Raw genomic sequence first — 15,090 nt, 5'->3', positions numbered from 1 at the left:
CCTTCGTAAAATCTAGTGACAATTTATAATTAAAACGTACCACCTAACCTAAATAGAGTGAAAGTGAAAGTGAGAGTATCCCACGAACTCGACTTTATTTTTTATTCAAATTAATCAGCATCTTTGATTTTTTTTTTTAAAAAAAACCTACTGCATAAGTTGAAAATAGTCTCTCTAGTCTCCACCATACAATAAAATAGTAGTCCGAAAAATTCAATTAGTTATTGGGTATGGTAAGCATCAAACAGTTCATTATACTCGATGATAATGAATTACTACATCAATATTATGTGTCAGAAAGGCACACATGAACTTTACACATCTACATTTCTAATAGAATGAATTTGACAACAAAACCTACAAATATGAAATCATATATAACCATGGAATCAACAGCAGCCCTATAAAATGATCATGATTAAGGTTGCCAAGACAAATTGTCTTAGACCCTTTCTGCCAAGAGCAGTTGTTCCAGCTCCTCTTTACGTCGCTCCAACTCCTAAGATATTTTACAAGAATTCATTTAAAAACTCTGCTGAAAATTCATGTTTGCACAACTCATGGAAATAAATGAACAAATTAAAAAGAATTTATATCAATGAAATGAAATTAATACTCATCATAAATCTTAGCAGCTAATATTCTCCAGGTCAAGGTAGACCTCAAGGAAAACTTAAACATCCTAATGTTACCATAGGATGCAACAAAATCCCAAGTCCCCCCACCCTCAAAATGGTCAGAGAAATGGAACTTCAATTCGTATAAACCCCAATAACAGATTCCACATACATCCAGACATTGTGAATCCACCACATGATAAGCCACAACTGTACATCATTTCAATTTTTATAATTTATAAAGAATAAGACTGTGTTGCATCAGCGTTTTTTTTTTTTTAAAGATGCATGATAATGATGTGAAATATTTGTAGAGTGAAAAACTTTGGAAGAGCTATAAATCACTGTTTGGATGAAGTTCAAGGGGGTGTGCAAGCAAATATTTAAAAACAAATAAATATGGAATCGTTACAGGCCTCACAGATAAGATACTTAATTCTGAATTCCCTTTTGGAAAATTACAACATGAGAAGACCTCCAGATGATGCTTATTCCAAATACATAAACATCAAAGAGAAGGATGAACAACAACAAAAACCTGAAGTGGCATGCAGATAAAAACCTAATTTGTAGTATGATGGCTTACCTCTAGATCCTTGACTGCTTGGTCCCTTGTCATTTCTTTCTGTTGACGAGTACGTTTGAGCCAGCCAATGCATAGAATTCCCTAGAAATTGGTAGTTGCAATTATGTGTTAAATATTATCAGTTTCAATTAAAACTCCAATTATAAACATACAAAAAGCTATAATTGAGAGAATTTTGAGTACAGCAAACCTATAAATATCATTAGGTATCAAATAAAGCAAAAGTGACATTAAAAAGCTACATGCATAAAAATTAAATATATCTTAAGACATCATTAATTGATGAAATCAAGAAACCTTGAGACTAAAGGAAAATAATAATTATACTGTTGAGCTGATATATCCAAAAAGCATCAACCCAGAACATAACAGAATATATTGAATTTTTTTAGATAAAAACAGAATCAATTTGACATAAGGTAGGGACTCCACATCAAGAAATGTCAACATCAGTTCAAAAATTTTCACAGGAAAATTATCTTTAACCATTAGCGATCCAAGTCAAAAAGTTAAAAAAAAAAAGAAATATTAAAGGGAAGAAACAAACAACTCCTGGCTTAAACTAGTAGTATTTAATATGTTTTCATCATCTTACCGATATAACATAAACTAAACCACAAGCAAGAAGCATATAGCAAGCTATATTTTGAAGAAGAACAAGATCTTTCTGGCTTTTAGAATAGTCAGGGAAAGCTCTTGTCATTACCGCAACACTGAAAAGAAAAACCATAAATTTAAAAAACTGAACGTGATCATTAATAGGTGTGTGTTTGAGTGTGAGGATAACTGTGATACTTTAATTGAAAGCTGAACAACATTACACAACAGTGAAAGAAATATTGTAATAATATATTCAAAGTTAAAATTATCTAATAAATGGTTTCTACAATAATCCTATTCTGGCTCTGTTATTGTGTGAGAATCAAACAAATTTTGACTGATTCTTAACTAAACTGATGCATTTGGTATAAAGTCAATTTGTTAAGATTGGGACACTTGTCTTCAATCCAACGGTTAATTTTTATTATAAATATATGTGTTAGTTTTCAAAAGGGGGGAGAAGAAAAATATCAGGGTTTGTTTAAGGGCAGCCATCCTTGGCTGAGTTAGGGAGGTCTCCGGCGCCTCGAACGGGCGGAAAATGTGAGGCCTCGAACTCCTCGAATTGTTCAGTTTACCATTGTAATGTTTTGGTTAATGAAATAGTTTAGTTTATTATTGTTTTTGTGTTTTAATTTTGTGTTTTGGTTGAAAAGAGTTGGCTTCCTAACACAATTCAATCTGATTTGCCAATTAAAATTGCCTTAGGGAACAACAGCCAACAGAACAGAAAGAACCTAGATATAATTCTGTGCCAAAAATAAGTTTTTTGGGTTGAACACATTTTGCGAGATAAAATAAAACAACTTGGCCATAAGGAACAATGGAGTGGAGACAAGAGACCAAAAAAAAAAAAAATTTGAGAGAGAGTGAGAACAAAGGAAAAGAAACATATTATATCTGTACAAATTCTGATCAACTTCGTATCATGTGGCTCAGGTTGACCAACATTTAAGAGCCTTCGCTAAAAAGAAAAGGGACAAAAAAAATATCATATATCTTACTGAAATAGAAGACATACAAGATCTGCAGCATACCCCTACCAGCCCAAAACTCCAATATCTGAAAATTTTTACCAAAGTATATCAATCAAGGCAACACAGAGTGTGAACAAAATCAAACAGTAACAAGAAGAAAAGAAATATGACGTATGCATACAACAAAAATTCCCACAAAGTGAGTCACGAAAGGCATATGACACATTTTAAATATGTACCTAAGTAATGCAATATGAATTATCAAAAACAAACAAAAAAATTGAAAGATTGAAAAAGGGACAGACATATCTTCTGGTACTTTTAATCTGACTTCTATCTTGAAGCAACTAAACAAATTACTGTAAGAAGTTGTTTGCCAATTACCCACTCATATATATTTGTCTTTTATCATCTACATAGAAAGTTGCTTGCCAAGTACCTGCTGTAATCCTGAAAGGAGCCACAGAATATATAATTTTTGTCCATAAGTCAGGAACAGAAATCTCTGTTAATTCACCGAGAGTTTAATTCCGCTAATAGAAACCCCAAAGGTGAAAAGTATCTTGCCTACAGTCAATACCCAATAGATAGAATATAATCCAGCTGGATCCAACTTTCGGTACTTTTCTTCTACCTAAATTTGCAAAGTGCTCTTTCTCTTTCCTTATAAGGTTACCCAAATAATAGGTCCAGGTCAAAGAATTTCATTTATTCAAGTTTGATATAATGTTTTCCCACTTGAACTTTGATGACATTAAATTGTTCACGTGGTAGTCGGAATTTGGTTGCTGAATTTAACTCTCCCCGGATCCCCAACAAGATAGTAAACTACTTAGGAATCTAGGAAATGGCAGTTTACTTCGGCAACCACCAAGGATGAAAACTAGAACTCTCCTATTTGCAATATATGTAGCCATATAAGTTTATTATAACAGCGCAATTACTATGATAAGGGAAGCAAATACCCAGTAATCTTAGAGAAATAAACCATCAAACTAGCAACATTAAAGCATCAGTTTGTCATAAACGTTTCAAAGTGATGTTTCACATTAGAAATATGGCATCCTACATCACAAAAATTAAAAATTAAAAATAACATTACCAATCAAATAACATAATACAGTATACCCTTGATAACACGTTTAAAAAATGAATTAATAGGCATGTGTTGGTGAAAATCATGAATATTTCAGCAGCCACTGTCATCCTACCAAAAATCAAATTAATTAAAACAAAAAAGACAATTCAATTATAGCAATAAAAAGTAATACAAACCTTCCAAAACTTCATAACGAACCCCCATTCAGTCTCAGCAAGAACAACGAAAAACGCAATCAAAACCGCATAACATCTAAAAATTCCGTCAAATACCTATAACCAGAAACAACATAAAACATATAAAACCAAAAGCCAAAATGACGCAAAATTAATAAACATAAACAATTGAACAAACATCGGATCCGTTTTTGAACGAGCGAATAGCAGAGAGAACGTTGACAGCAATGCAGAGAAGAGCGCTGATAGAAGTCACCAAGCTAAAGCATCTGCAGACCACCAAGAGCGCGTCCGGCCGCGTCCGGAGTCTGGCAGTCGATGTTGAACACGAGGGGGAGGGTGCGCCGTCTCCTCCACCGTTTCCATTTCTGGGCATTTTCTGATGATAACGAGAAGTTGGAATTCAATTATTAAGGGAAAATGACATAGTTTGTGATGGATTGAAGGTTGTTTAATGGTTTTCTTGTGTTGTTTGTGGAAGCGGGATTCTAATTCTTTCACCTCCTGTTCAAGGAAGGAAGACTCTGTTTTGCGAGTGAATGGTGTCCGTTAGAAGGACACGTGGCCATTTCAATTTTGTTTTATAAATTTAAGGGCAAAGAACTATTTCCCACCCAAGTTTTAACTCAATCTCAAAAGAATACTGATAGCAATTTGAAAACTCAAATATCTACCCATGCGCTAACTTCTATTAAAATTTTTTATTAGAGATTAGAGTAAAATTATCATTTTACTACTAAATCTTGAAACCCCAATAAACTATATCATTTTACCTCTATAGTTTGAAAAATTAATAATTTTTTTCTATAATTAAATTTTAAAAACTTACAATTTTCTCTTAGGGTTTGAAAATCTTTTCCAGTCAATAAATTTGACAAGTCATTAGTGGCCAAAACTCCAAGAGGATGACTTTTGGATGATGAAGAGTTGTCTGTCATCCATACATTGAAGGATGACGTTTCATCATCCAAACAAAGTGTCATCAATGACAATAATTTTCCGTCTTCCAAATTGATGATGTGTCTTGATGAAGTGTTGTTTAGATTGGCGACACTTCATTGTCCAAAAGCATCATCGATACGGAGACGACACTTTGTCTGGATGACAAAGTGGCATCCTTCAACATCTAGATGAAGGACTACATTTTGTCGTTTAGACACCTTTCTCTTGGCGTCCTGACTATCAACAACTTACCGGATTTATTGGTTGGAAAAGATTTTCAAACCCTTGAGAGGAAATGGTAAGTTTTTAAAATTTAATTCTTGAGGAAAATTAAATTGAAGGATGACGTTTCATCGTCCAAACAAAATGTCATCAATTTGGATGATACTTCTCTGTCTTCCAAATTGATGATGTGTCTTGATGAAGTGTTGTCTAGATTGACGACACTTCATTGTCCAAAAGCATCATCGATACGGAGACGACACTTTGTTTGGATGACAAAGTGGCATCCTTTAACATCTAGATGAAGGACTACATTTTGTCGTTCAGACGCCTTTCTCTTGGTGTCTTGGCTATCAACAACTTACTGGATTTATTGGTTGGAAAAGATTTTCAAACCCTTGAGAGGAAATGGTAAGTTTTTAAAATTTAATTCTTGAGGAAAATTGTTATTTTTTCAAACTATAGGGGTAAAAAAATAGTTTTTTAGGATTTAGTAATAAAATAATAATTTTACCTTTATTTCTAATAAAAAATTTTAACAGAAGTTAACCTATGGATAGGTATTTTAGTTTTTAAACTATTATAAATATTCTTTTAAGATCGAACTAAAACTTACGTGAAAAATAGTACTTTGCCCTAAATTTAATACAAATTCTTGACTGTGGCATTCTCAATTCCTTGGATATCCTTATGATGACCATATTAATTACTCTTTATGGTTAAGAGTAATTAATGAGTTGTGACTATAAAATACGTAAAATATTAGCCATCACTAAACACCATTGCCCTTAATCAACCATGACCATTGGATCTCTGATATACCCCCATCAACAAAACTAAGAGTCCGAAATGAGTTTGATTCAAGTGAATTTGAATTCGAATTTAAATCTAAGAGTTAAATATTTTAAAATTTGAGTTCAAACTTGAGTTTTAGTCATCTTCGTTTTTGTCTAGAAAAACCCTAAGGGGGCGTTTGGTTAGGAGATTTTAAGATTACCTTGGTAATCTATCTTTTATTCCCTTGTTTGATTTGCCAGTAATAAAATATTACAATAATCTTCTATTACCAATACTGACGTGGCAGGTAATATAAGTGAGAATCTGATTACCACCTTTACCTTAGATATTTAAAGATTACTGAGGTAATCTTGAGTTTATTATAATTATATTATTATTTATTAATTTTTTTAGATAAAAATAAATTTATTTTTAATTAATATGACAAATAATATAAAAAATATATAAAAATAATTATATTTAAGGGCATTTAAGTAAAATAATTTACTAGTAATCTTTTATTACCTTTAACCAAATACAATAATTATTTATACCTATCAAATTTTATCAAACATAATCATCATTTATACCCAGTAATCTTTTAAGTAATCTATCTTCAAGGTAATCTTTCTATTTTGGTAATAAAACATTACCCAAACCAAATGCCCTCTAAAAGGTATCATCATCGTCTGATCTAGAATCGTGTTTAAAAAAACATCAAGAGAAGCCATCTTGAATCACATCTTCTTCATCATTTGGAATCACGTCTTCATTGGTTGGTGAAGGAAGGATGCAACGGCTGCTTGGTCTTAATAGAGGAGGACGCCGACAATGAAGGGAGATCGATGTTGAAACTGCTCTAAAAACTGAAATCAAAGAAGGTTGAAATTGAGAGTTTTCAAAAGACAGTGGGGGTGGCCAAAATGGGTAAAAGATTAAGAGATTAGAACCTAAGCTTGGGGGGGGGGGGGGGGGGGGGGGGGGGGGAGGGGATCTAAAAATATGAGCCAGGGGTAAAAATAAAAATTTTAAAATTTAAGGTTAATCATGATTATGAGTTTAAATAAATTTACTAAATAATGATGTTATCCCTAACCGTAATAATCAAGATTAATAGAAAGATAAATATATGGATTTTAAAAAATCAACAGGTGCAAAGATGAATTTGATACTTAAGGTGCAAAGAAATGGGTTAACGAAATAGCCTAAGGGATTGAATTTAAACAAGGGTAGACATGACCTATTTTTATTAAAAAATTTAACATAAAGGTTGAGTCTGGGCCTATCCTTAATGAGACTATCCTTAATGAGACTGATTCTGTCTCTATATCTCCTTAATGACCAGAATTACGATTTCAATACAGATGTCACCTTATGTTTGTCCGTAGACTATGACAAAGAGAATGAACTTAGCGAAGATGATGAAAACAACATTGAGGTTGATCAAAATGGCTTTCGTATACGAGGTTTGTGACAATTTTATAAAGATGAGCAAAGGAAAAACTATAATTTGTTTCTTAGACAACATCATTGAAGAGTTTTTTCTTGGTCGGAACTTACTAGTAGCAAGAGTGTCATCAAGTTATGGAAAAATCTAGGTTTAGGATTAGGTCTGAATGTTGAAGACAATGATACAAGTAATGTTTTAGCAAATATGTCGATAATTTATGATACGAATGACGAACAAGAGATCCAAAATATCACTTCTATTTTGAAACCTGTAATTCCAGCTTTTGTTAATACAGCATCAACATCTTTTTTGATGACCTTTGCGACCAAAAATGAAGGCAGGGGTGTGCCTATTATACCCAACCTCATCCCTTCATTTAGATCATCAATGGTTGAGTCAACTGGACCACACCAACTCATCACAAACATCACTATTGTCCTAGCCTGGACAGGGTGACTTGCAGTACCACCACGATAACATAAGGATCACCAGAGATATTCTTACTGTGGTGGTGGTAATTAGACTTGTCGATTCCATTTCCCTTTCCTTTAGCGGCTGAACCACAAAGCTCATACTTAGGTGGTCTTTGGCACAGGGGGTGAAACAACAGTGCAACACTTTGATGGTCTTAGTACAAGTGGTGAAACAACGACGAAGTGTTGTATTTTTTTTTTTTTTAAGTTTTAGAAATTAAAATTGACGATTTTGGTCTATTACTGGGAAAATGACTCAGCAGTGAAAATTCACCTATACCCAAAAAATGCTCATTTTATAGACCTAACATTTCAATTATTAATAACAAATTAGATGACTATATACATATACAAATTTCTATGCAGTACTTATACAAGTTAACTCAATCACACTGAATCCTTCAACACTCATTAACACGATTGACAAATATCCTCAAGTTCAATAATCGGTACAAAAATAAATTACTCAAACATTGGAGTTATTTCCTTTGGGGACATTTGAATTGGCTTACGATATATCCCACTTGTCTTCCAAAGCCTCGCAAATTCTTGCAATGCAGCGGGCAGCACTCATTGGATATCCAGAAACTGGAGAAACAAAAATAGTAATAAAGCAAACGCCACATTATTAGCTCCAACATCAAAATCATATCAAACAACACAACACAACACAAACTAGGATTATTTTCTGTTATCTTCGTTTTTGGATTATACAGAAAATTCAAATTGAAACAGAAATCTACAAGTTATGGCTACTAGTTAATTTCAATTCAGCTTCACTGACAACATAGGAGTCTCAACTGGAGGGAGTCCAAAACCCTTTAACAAAAAGGCAACCAAATTATCAGAATTTTTAGAAAGAAAAGATGCAGATGGAACCCAGATATCTAATATGCATGACTCCAGGATATCTGAAGAAAAAGATAAAAGAAACATAATTAAGCTGGGAAAAAACAATACACCATGAACTTACTGGCTATAAAGTCATCTGTATAATCTGTATCAATCTTTCCGTGGGCCATTGCACCAACCTGAAAATGCACATTATTTTAGATTTTAAAGAAACAAGTTTATATCAGATAAAATAAAGACACAAAAGCAGATTTACAGTATAATGTATATTAAACAACTGTTACTTTTGAGCATACCACAAAAACAAGGTCCACATCATCACCTATAGGAGCCACATGATTCCTCATCTTAACCAGTTTGTCTGAACTGTATGAGAAACCTGTAATGCAAGAAAACAACTTCTAGTGTTCCCAATAGGAACATATAACATGAGATGACTAAAAACATTTAAGCTTACCTATCTTTCGAGAGTTTACGGGTAAATACTGGGTCACAGGACTCTTGATCACCCGCAACAATTTCTCATGCTTACCAGCAGCGGTTATACTTAATTTTTGTAGCAGCTGCACTTCATAGATTTTAAAAGCAAAAAACAAAAGAGAATTTCCCCCAAGTGTCAAAAGAGAGCATAATCACATGAGAGGCAAGCAAATGTATAAAGGATTTGAGAGAGATCAGCCAAACTTACACATGATACCAGAAAAACGCTTATATGTCCTTGGTAAACGAACATGTGGTTTAACTTCAAACAGAACACCTTTCTCCGTCTTAACATACACAGCTCGCAGCCTCCCAGCCTTAGTTAGTGGGCTGTCTAAAATTGATAAGAGAGCCTAAAAACAACAATAATTACAATTATTACAGTTTGCCTAAATGAAACCTAGATATATTACTAAAAGCAAGGTTAACATAACACAATCCATACAAATTCATGTTACAGTATTTCAATTTAGCATAAAAAGTTAGTCTACGTGATCACGTGATAAAAACCTTTGAATAAGATTCTAATTAACACATGCCATGTCAATATCAGTTCAGCCAAAAATTAGTTGTAGCACACTCTTGAATAGAAAATTTAACAAACTTTTAAGCTCACAAAAAAGCTTCTAATTGTGAAGTCACTGACCTGATGAACAATGTCAGGCCTATAATCACCTGGATTTTTGTTATTCTTCTTAAGGAAATTAGTATGATCATCTGAATTTAATATCTGGTAACTCTGCAAAAACAAAACCAACAATTTCATAAATTTTCACATACAAGCCTCAAAATTCTATATAATTAGAGAGAATTTCAATGTATCAACCTTTCCAACTTTTGCAACTTCAAGAGAAGCTTTCTCTAGAACAAATATAACTCCAGGTTTCTTCAAATTTCGGTCAGACAGGCCAATAGGGATGCCCTCCATCTCATGTACGGCTTCTTCTTCTTGTCCTTGATAGTCCTCATCATATCCATCAGGGTGCTCTTCGTCAACTTGTTCATGTCCTTCATCCTCCCGATCATATTTATCCTCCTCACTCTTCTTCCTCCTCTTATGCCCTTTCATAGTATACGGCCTCACCATCTTTTCTCAAAATAAATCAAATAAACCTTACCACAAAAAATACTATAGTGAACAGAAACACATAACTTTAGGATGAAAAAAATATCAACAATTAATCAAAACCAGGAATGAATAAAATCCAATAGCGAACACTTTCGAGACTCACCTGTGAAAGAAAATTGATTCTAGGTGTGCAAAACCCCAGCTGAGACTGTTAGGGTTTAGGGTTCCAGACTATCTAAGACTGCAAAACCAACACGGCTAAATAAACGACCCGAAGAATTCAATCGATCCGGCCCATTGGCCTTTCGATTTAAAATTTTAAAACTGATATTTCTTCATCAAAACGGTAAACAACTTTTTTTTTTTTTTTTTTCTAATAAATTTGTAATTTGTAAAACACGTTGTATATATTGAAAAAAAATTAAAATAATTTTTCTTAATAATGTTATACACTTTTGGGCATATATTCGGACAAGACCGCATATGGACCGGCAGTTCGAAGCCAGTTCGCAGTTTGGGACAGTTCAATGTTGGTTCGGTTCAGAAGAAAATATAAATTTAAAAACTTGACACGTCTCTGTCCTAAAGCTAAAAACCAAAACTTTTGTACCTCGCGACTGCGTCTCTGCTCTAAAGCCTAAATTTAACGCACTTACTTTGTAATTTACAGGGTCGTTTTCTCTCATCTCTGAATAGGCAGTCACCAGCGCTAAATGTTGTTACTCGAAGGTTGTCGCTAAATCTTTTTGCTATTGTTATTTCCTATGTCTACTGTAGTAATATAATTCATATGCTTATCTGAGGCTAAGGAGGTTTGTCTTAACAATATCATCAAACTTCATGGGATTGGGCTAGTTGCTTGTGGTGCTGTAGAATGTGTTTGGACATGAGAATGAGATCTTCCGTTGCTAGAATTAATGCTATTACACCTGCTGGTGTTATTGACCAGGTTTGATACTTTTATCTCTTATTACAACAAGGGTCAGAGAGGTTTCTGTTACTACAAATGTTCTTGTGGGAGTAAATTTTTTAGTTTAAATCCTTGGTCTCCAATATGTTACATGATTTTAATTTAGGTCCTTGCTCTCAATGTGCATTGTTCAGAGATGCTTTTTTCCTTTTTGTGTGATTGTTTATCACAGATGAAAGTCTTTAGTATGATTTAAAAAACTGGATCAGACTGTCACCCGTCTAAAAAAGTGATTTTGGTTTGTTATTGATCTTGAGGGTTCAAGTGGTTAAGCCATATTAGACTGGATTTGATTGGATTGATCCTGAGGGTTCAAGTGGTTAAACCACGTAAAAACTAGGTTTGACCGAATTTCATCGAAACTCCAAAATTGATGAGCAACGCCGTACACCCTCCCCGATATGAGTATTTTAATTAATGCCCCCTGTCCTATACGTCATATTATCAATTAATTGAAAAAACACCTCCCGTGTTCTTTCTAAATAAAAACAATCCAAATATTGGGTACATCAAAGCTTTTAAATCAAATTATCATTATTTAAAACGATGGTTTTTTTATTTTTTTCCTTTTCTTCCCAAGAAAAATTGCTGTAGATTGTGTTGAGCAGCAAGCCTTAAAATTTAGAAATAAATGACCGAAAGCACATATAAATGCTAAAAGAGCACAGATAGATATACATATTTTTAATGTATAAAATAAAATATTATTATATAATTAGTTGTTATTTTATCTTTAGTTAAAAATTATTATAAATATGTATTTACACATTCCTGATTATAGTGCAGATGAATCTACACTATAATTTGTCCCAACAACAATCTGAGTTTGTTTACACATTCCTGATTCACCATATGTAGCCTTAAATTATAAGTAAAATAACTGGAAAATAATCCAGAGTAGCCCTGGTAACCATTTCATTCTTCCTCATTCATGGAGGAGGTTCACTTTTTTGAGAACTTTGTTTGCCATCTCTGCTTATTCTTCTCAGATGTATTCCAATTTTGAGAAAACTTTGTAAGACCTTGCCTCAAAGCTCCAAGATTAACCCCATTATTCACCAAAATGCTTGTTACTCCCATTTTAGAAACCTGCATTTGAAGATGCAGAATTATCTGAGAATGTATAATTCGGAATTTAAAAATTAAATTTTCTTTTTACAATAAATTTTTCCAAAAATGCAATAAGTTGAAATGTTTTCAATAGGATACAATTATGAAAGCTTGTGAAAAAATAGAAATAAAGAAGATAAAAATATGCTCTCTGTTTTATATGGTTTAACTCAGAAAATAGCTTTTTAAATATTATCAAACAATGTTGAATATACAAAGGATATTAAATCATGAACCAAAGAAGTTAAAAATTCATAACAATCCTCTAAAGCCAACTCCGCCTCAAATACTGCTTTCACAAAATAATAGGAGATATATTTTTGGCCAAAAAAAATAAAAATAAAAACAGAAAGAGTGAAAGATATTTTACCCCTTGGATATTCCTATCCTCATCATCAAAAAAAAGCATTGAGTTAAAAGGCACTCCAGTCCTACTATGAATTCTCCGGAAGTGGTCTGTCTTATGTGTCCAGCTGGAAAAAATTTCCTTAAAAAACAAAATCATAATTAGCCAAATTGAATGGAGTACAAAATAAAGTAACATACGGCTATAGGTTCTATTCATTCGACAGATAGTGAAAAAAAACCCAAACCCTTCTTTAAAGGTTCCTACTTATAATGTTGAATAGGCCACCAAGGGCAAAAAAGTATCACTGGAGAAGATCAAGCACATCTTCCACCGGCAAGAAAACTATGTAACAAATATTTTGTTGAATGCTAAGTGTTATAATTTTCCTTTACATTTTAGGCCATAAATACAGAGCCTTGTACATCTGCTAATGCTCCGCATGTAATAATTAAAAAGATAATCTAGAGGCAACCCATGGAAGGGGGAAAATATCAATGAGCCAAATTTAACAGAACTTTTTACAAGAAAACAGTAATAGGAATGAGAAATAAAGATAAGAAGATTCTGAAAGGCTTACCTTGGTTACAAACATAGACTTGATGCTCAATTTGTCAAGAAATGTGCTTGCAATGTCAGAAGTTGGTGATCTAGAAGCAACAGCCATATCAATTCCCTTGTCCTTTAGGGCATGTAATATGCCTCTAGCGTGGGGATACAAAGATGGCATTTCACGCTTTGAGCGGCATTCACTGAAAAATAACCATGAGTAAATTTACACAACATATTAGAATAGGTAAGCATTTGAATGGGATATCTACATAATGATATTCATGTAAATAATTATATCCATGCATTTAAAAAAATTGCCAATTAACATCAAATCGCATATTAATCAAAATTTAAAACATCTCAAAACACTGTTTATTGATTGAAATACATCTTCTTAACAGCTTAACAAAATCTGCTACCTACCGAAAGAAAAATTCAATGAAATTTGCACAGAATAAACAATATGGAATTAGGAAGGCAGTAGATGGAAATTAGGTAGTCATAAATCAAACACAAGAAAATGCTTAACAAAGTAATGCCTGATTCCATGGGGAAACCTAAGCCTTCAGCAGTAAACAGCCAAACACATCAATATTGGATAAAGGAAGCTTTCGCTGCCCATTATATTTTGCACTCCTAGTGGAAAGTTGGTCCTCTTTGCACATGTAACAACTTCGATTTCAAATACAGAGTCTTATAAAATTTAAAAAAAATGCTTAAAACATCATATGCTACACTAAATGAAAGAAATATTGCACCTTGTTACCATTACTGTAAAGAATCAAGTTCATTCAATCCACAGCAAGGCTGCTTTTTTTTTTCCCAGGAAAAAAGAAATTTATGTTAAAAAAATGGACATCATATATGGCTGTAATAGTTGAGGGTAGTTACCAATTCAGCAATTTAAACAATAACTTTTCAAATATTAATGTGGCAGCCAATCTGAAACCAATCTCAATTAAAAAAAATATAAAAAATGCTGAAATTGAGTAATAGAATTGATTAAAGCGAAGAAATACCAGTAGAAAGGCCAGAGAGTGTAATCAAGATCGAAGACGACCAAACGAGGGAGAACTTGAAACATTCCAATTATTTGCAAAGCTTCTTCTTTCACTTTCTCTTCTCCCATGTCTGCGTTTCTTCAAATGGGTTCCCCTTGGTTGGTGGGCTTTTATTCGAATTTATAATTTGTTTATTTATTTGTCTTTTTTCTTTACGATTTATTGGAAAAAAGCAAAATTCCAATGTGGGTTAGGCGTATTATGTAGCATGTACATGCTTGGATGACATGGAATATTATAGGGTGCAGATTGAGTCAAGGCGTAAGATTTTTATTATTTTCTAAAAAAGACAACTCTTACTTTTTAACAAAAATATCCTCAAACCTATGTGTGCGGGAACAAAAAGTGAAAGGGTATATCTGTCTTTTAAAAATTTTCAACAGCCTCTGCTATCACAGATACGTTGGGAGAATATCATAAATACCCATAAGTTTTAAATTTTCACAATCGACCCTTAAAGTTTGAACAATGTACACTAATTTCCGTTTGTAAAATGATAGACCCTCAAAACTTAAAACCATGATCATGTTTCCCTTTCCTAGTTAGTAAACGAGATATAGAAAAAAAGTATATAAAAATTATATAAATATGATATGACAGATAATAAAAAATATATTTATAAAATTTAGATATAAAAAAAATAAAAAATAAATGTACGAATTTAATATGACATATCATTTTTAAGTATCAATAAAATTGAAGTAATAAATAATGAATTAATAGTGGGATAT

At 32.8% G+C, this 15,090-nt stretch overlaps 3 protein-coding genes across 4 annotated transcripts; all 3 read right to left on the bottom strand.

Moving 5' to 3' along the window:
• Positions 1-234: 234 nt before the first annotated feature.
• LOC123213141 lies at positions 235-4,602 on the bottom strand. The gene is made up of 6 exons (XM_044632509.1): positions 4,234-4,602; positions 4,056-4,151; positions 2,825-2,865; positions 1,799-1,916; positions 1,204-1,284; positions 235-499 (listed from the first exon to the last, which is right to left on the bottom strand). The coding sequence occupies exons 1-6, from the start codon at positions 4,429-4,431 to the stop codon at positions 443-445; spliced, it is 591 nt and encodes a 196-aa protein (XP_044488444.1). The 5' UTR covers positions 4,432-4,602; the 3' UTR covers positions 235-442.
• Positions 4,603-8,235: 3,633 nt separating this feature from the next.
• On the bottom strand, positions 8,236-10,687 carry LOC123213287 (ribosomal RNA small subunit methyltransferase nep-1-like). Of its 2 annotated transcripts, none has more exons than XM_044632684.1 (8): positions 10,484-10,687; positions 10,078-10,338; positions 9,898-9,990; positions 9,460-9,604; positions 9,229-9,339; positions 9,068-9,150; positions 8,893-8,950; positions 8,236-8,507 (listed from the first exon to the last, which is right to left on the bottom strand). In XM_044632684.1, the coding sequence occupies exons 2-8, from the start codon at positions 10,336-10,338 to the stop codon at positions 8,428-8,430; spliced, it is 831 nt and encodes a 276-aa protein (XP_044488619.1). In that variant the 5' UTR covers positions 10,484-10,687; the 3' UTR covers positions 8,236-8,427. The 2 variants fall into 2 exon arrangements, with proteins under 2 accessions (XP_044488619.1, XP_044488618.1); XM_044632683.1 differs by having other exon boundaries at positions 10,078-10,364; positions 10,484-10,685.
• Positions 10,688-11,992: 1,305 nt separating this feature from the next.
• Positions 11,993-14,492, bottom strand: LOC123213054 (magnesium-dependent phosphatase 1). The gene is made up of 4 exons (XM_044632388.1): positions 14,318-14,492; positions 13,327-13,498; positions 12,771-12,887; positions 11,993-12,379 (listed from the first exon to the last, which is right to left on the bottom strand). Exons 1-4 carry the CDS (start codon positions 14,425-14,427, stop codon positions 12,233-12,235), a joined length of 546 nt encoding a protein of 181 aa, XP_044488323.1. The 5' UTR covers positions 14,428-14,492; the 3' UTR covers positions 11,993-12,232.
• Between the last annotated feature and the right edge of the window lie 598 nt (positions 14,493-15,090).

Source organism: Mangifera indica, chromosome 4 (assembly GCF_011075055.1).
Source record: "Mangifera indica cultivar Alphonso chromosome 4, CATAS_Mindica_2.1, whole genome shotgun sequence".
In the NCBI taxonomy this organism is placed as follows: domain Eukaryota; kingdom Viridiplantae; phylum Streptophyta; class Magnoliopsida; order Sapindales; family Anacardiaceae; genus Mangifera; species Mangifera indica.
The sequence above is the reverse complement of the archived record's forward strand: the minus strand, read 5'-3'. Positions and strand labels throughout refer to the sequence as shown.

Excerpts from the sequence above, each read along its gene's own strand:
- LOC123213141 (XM_044632509.1), bottom strand. The coding sequence starts at position 4,431 with ATGCCCAGAAATGGAAACGGTGGAGGAGACGGCGCACCCTCCCCCTCG. Across the intron at positions 2,866-4,055 it reads TCGTTATGAAGTTTTGGAAG|ATATTGGAGTTTTGGGCTGG; the intron begins GTTTGTATTACT and ends AAAAATTTTCAG. Across the intron at positions 500-1,203 it reads AAGCAGTCAAGGATCTAGAG|GAGTTGGAGCGACGTAAAGA; the intron begins GTAAGCCATCAT and ends AAAATATCTTAG.
- LOC123213287 (XM_044632684.1), bottom strand. The coding sequence starts at position 10,338 with ATGGTGAGGCCGTATACTATGAAAGGGCATAAGAGGAGGAAGAAGAGT. Across the intron at positions 9,605-9,897 it reads GGCCTGACATTGTTCATCAG|GCTCTCTTATCAATTTTAGA; the intron begins GTCAGTGACTTC and ends TGTTGTTTTTAG. Across the intron at positions 8,508-8,892 it reads TACAGATGACTTTATAGCCA|TTTCTGGATATCCAATGAGT; the intron begins GTAAGTTCATGG and ends TTGTTTCTCCAG.
- LOC123213054 (XM_044632388.1), bottom strand. The coding sequence starts at position 14,427 with ATGGGAGAAGAGAAAGTGAAAGAAGAAGCTTTGCAAATAATTGGAATG. Across the intron at positions 13,499-14,317 it reads ACTCTCTGGCCTTTCTACTG|TGAATGCCGCTCAAAGCGTG; the intron begins GTATTTCTTCGC and ends GTTATTTTTCAG. Across the intron at positions 12,888-13,326 it reads AGTCTATGTTTGTAACCAAG|GAAATTTTTTCCAGCTGGAC; the intron begins GTAAGCCTTTCA and ends TTGTTTTTTAAG.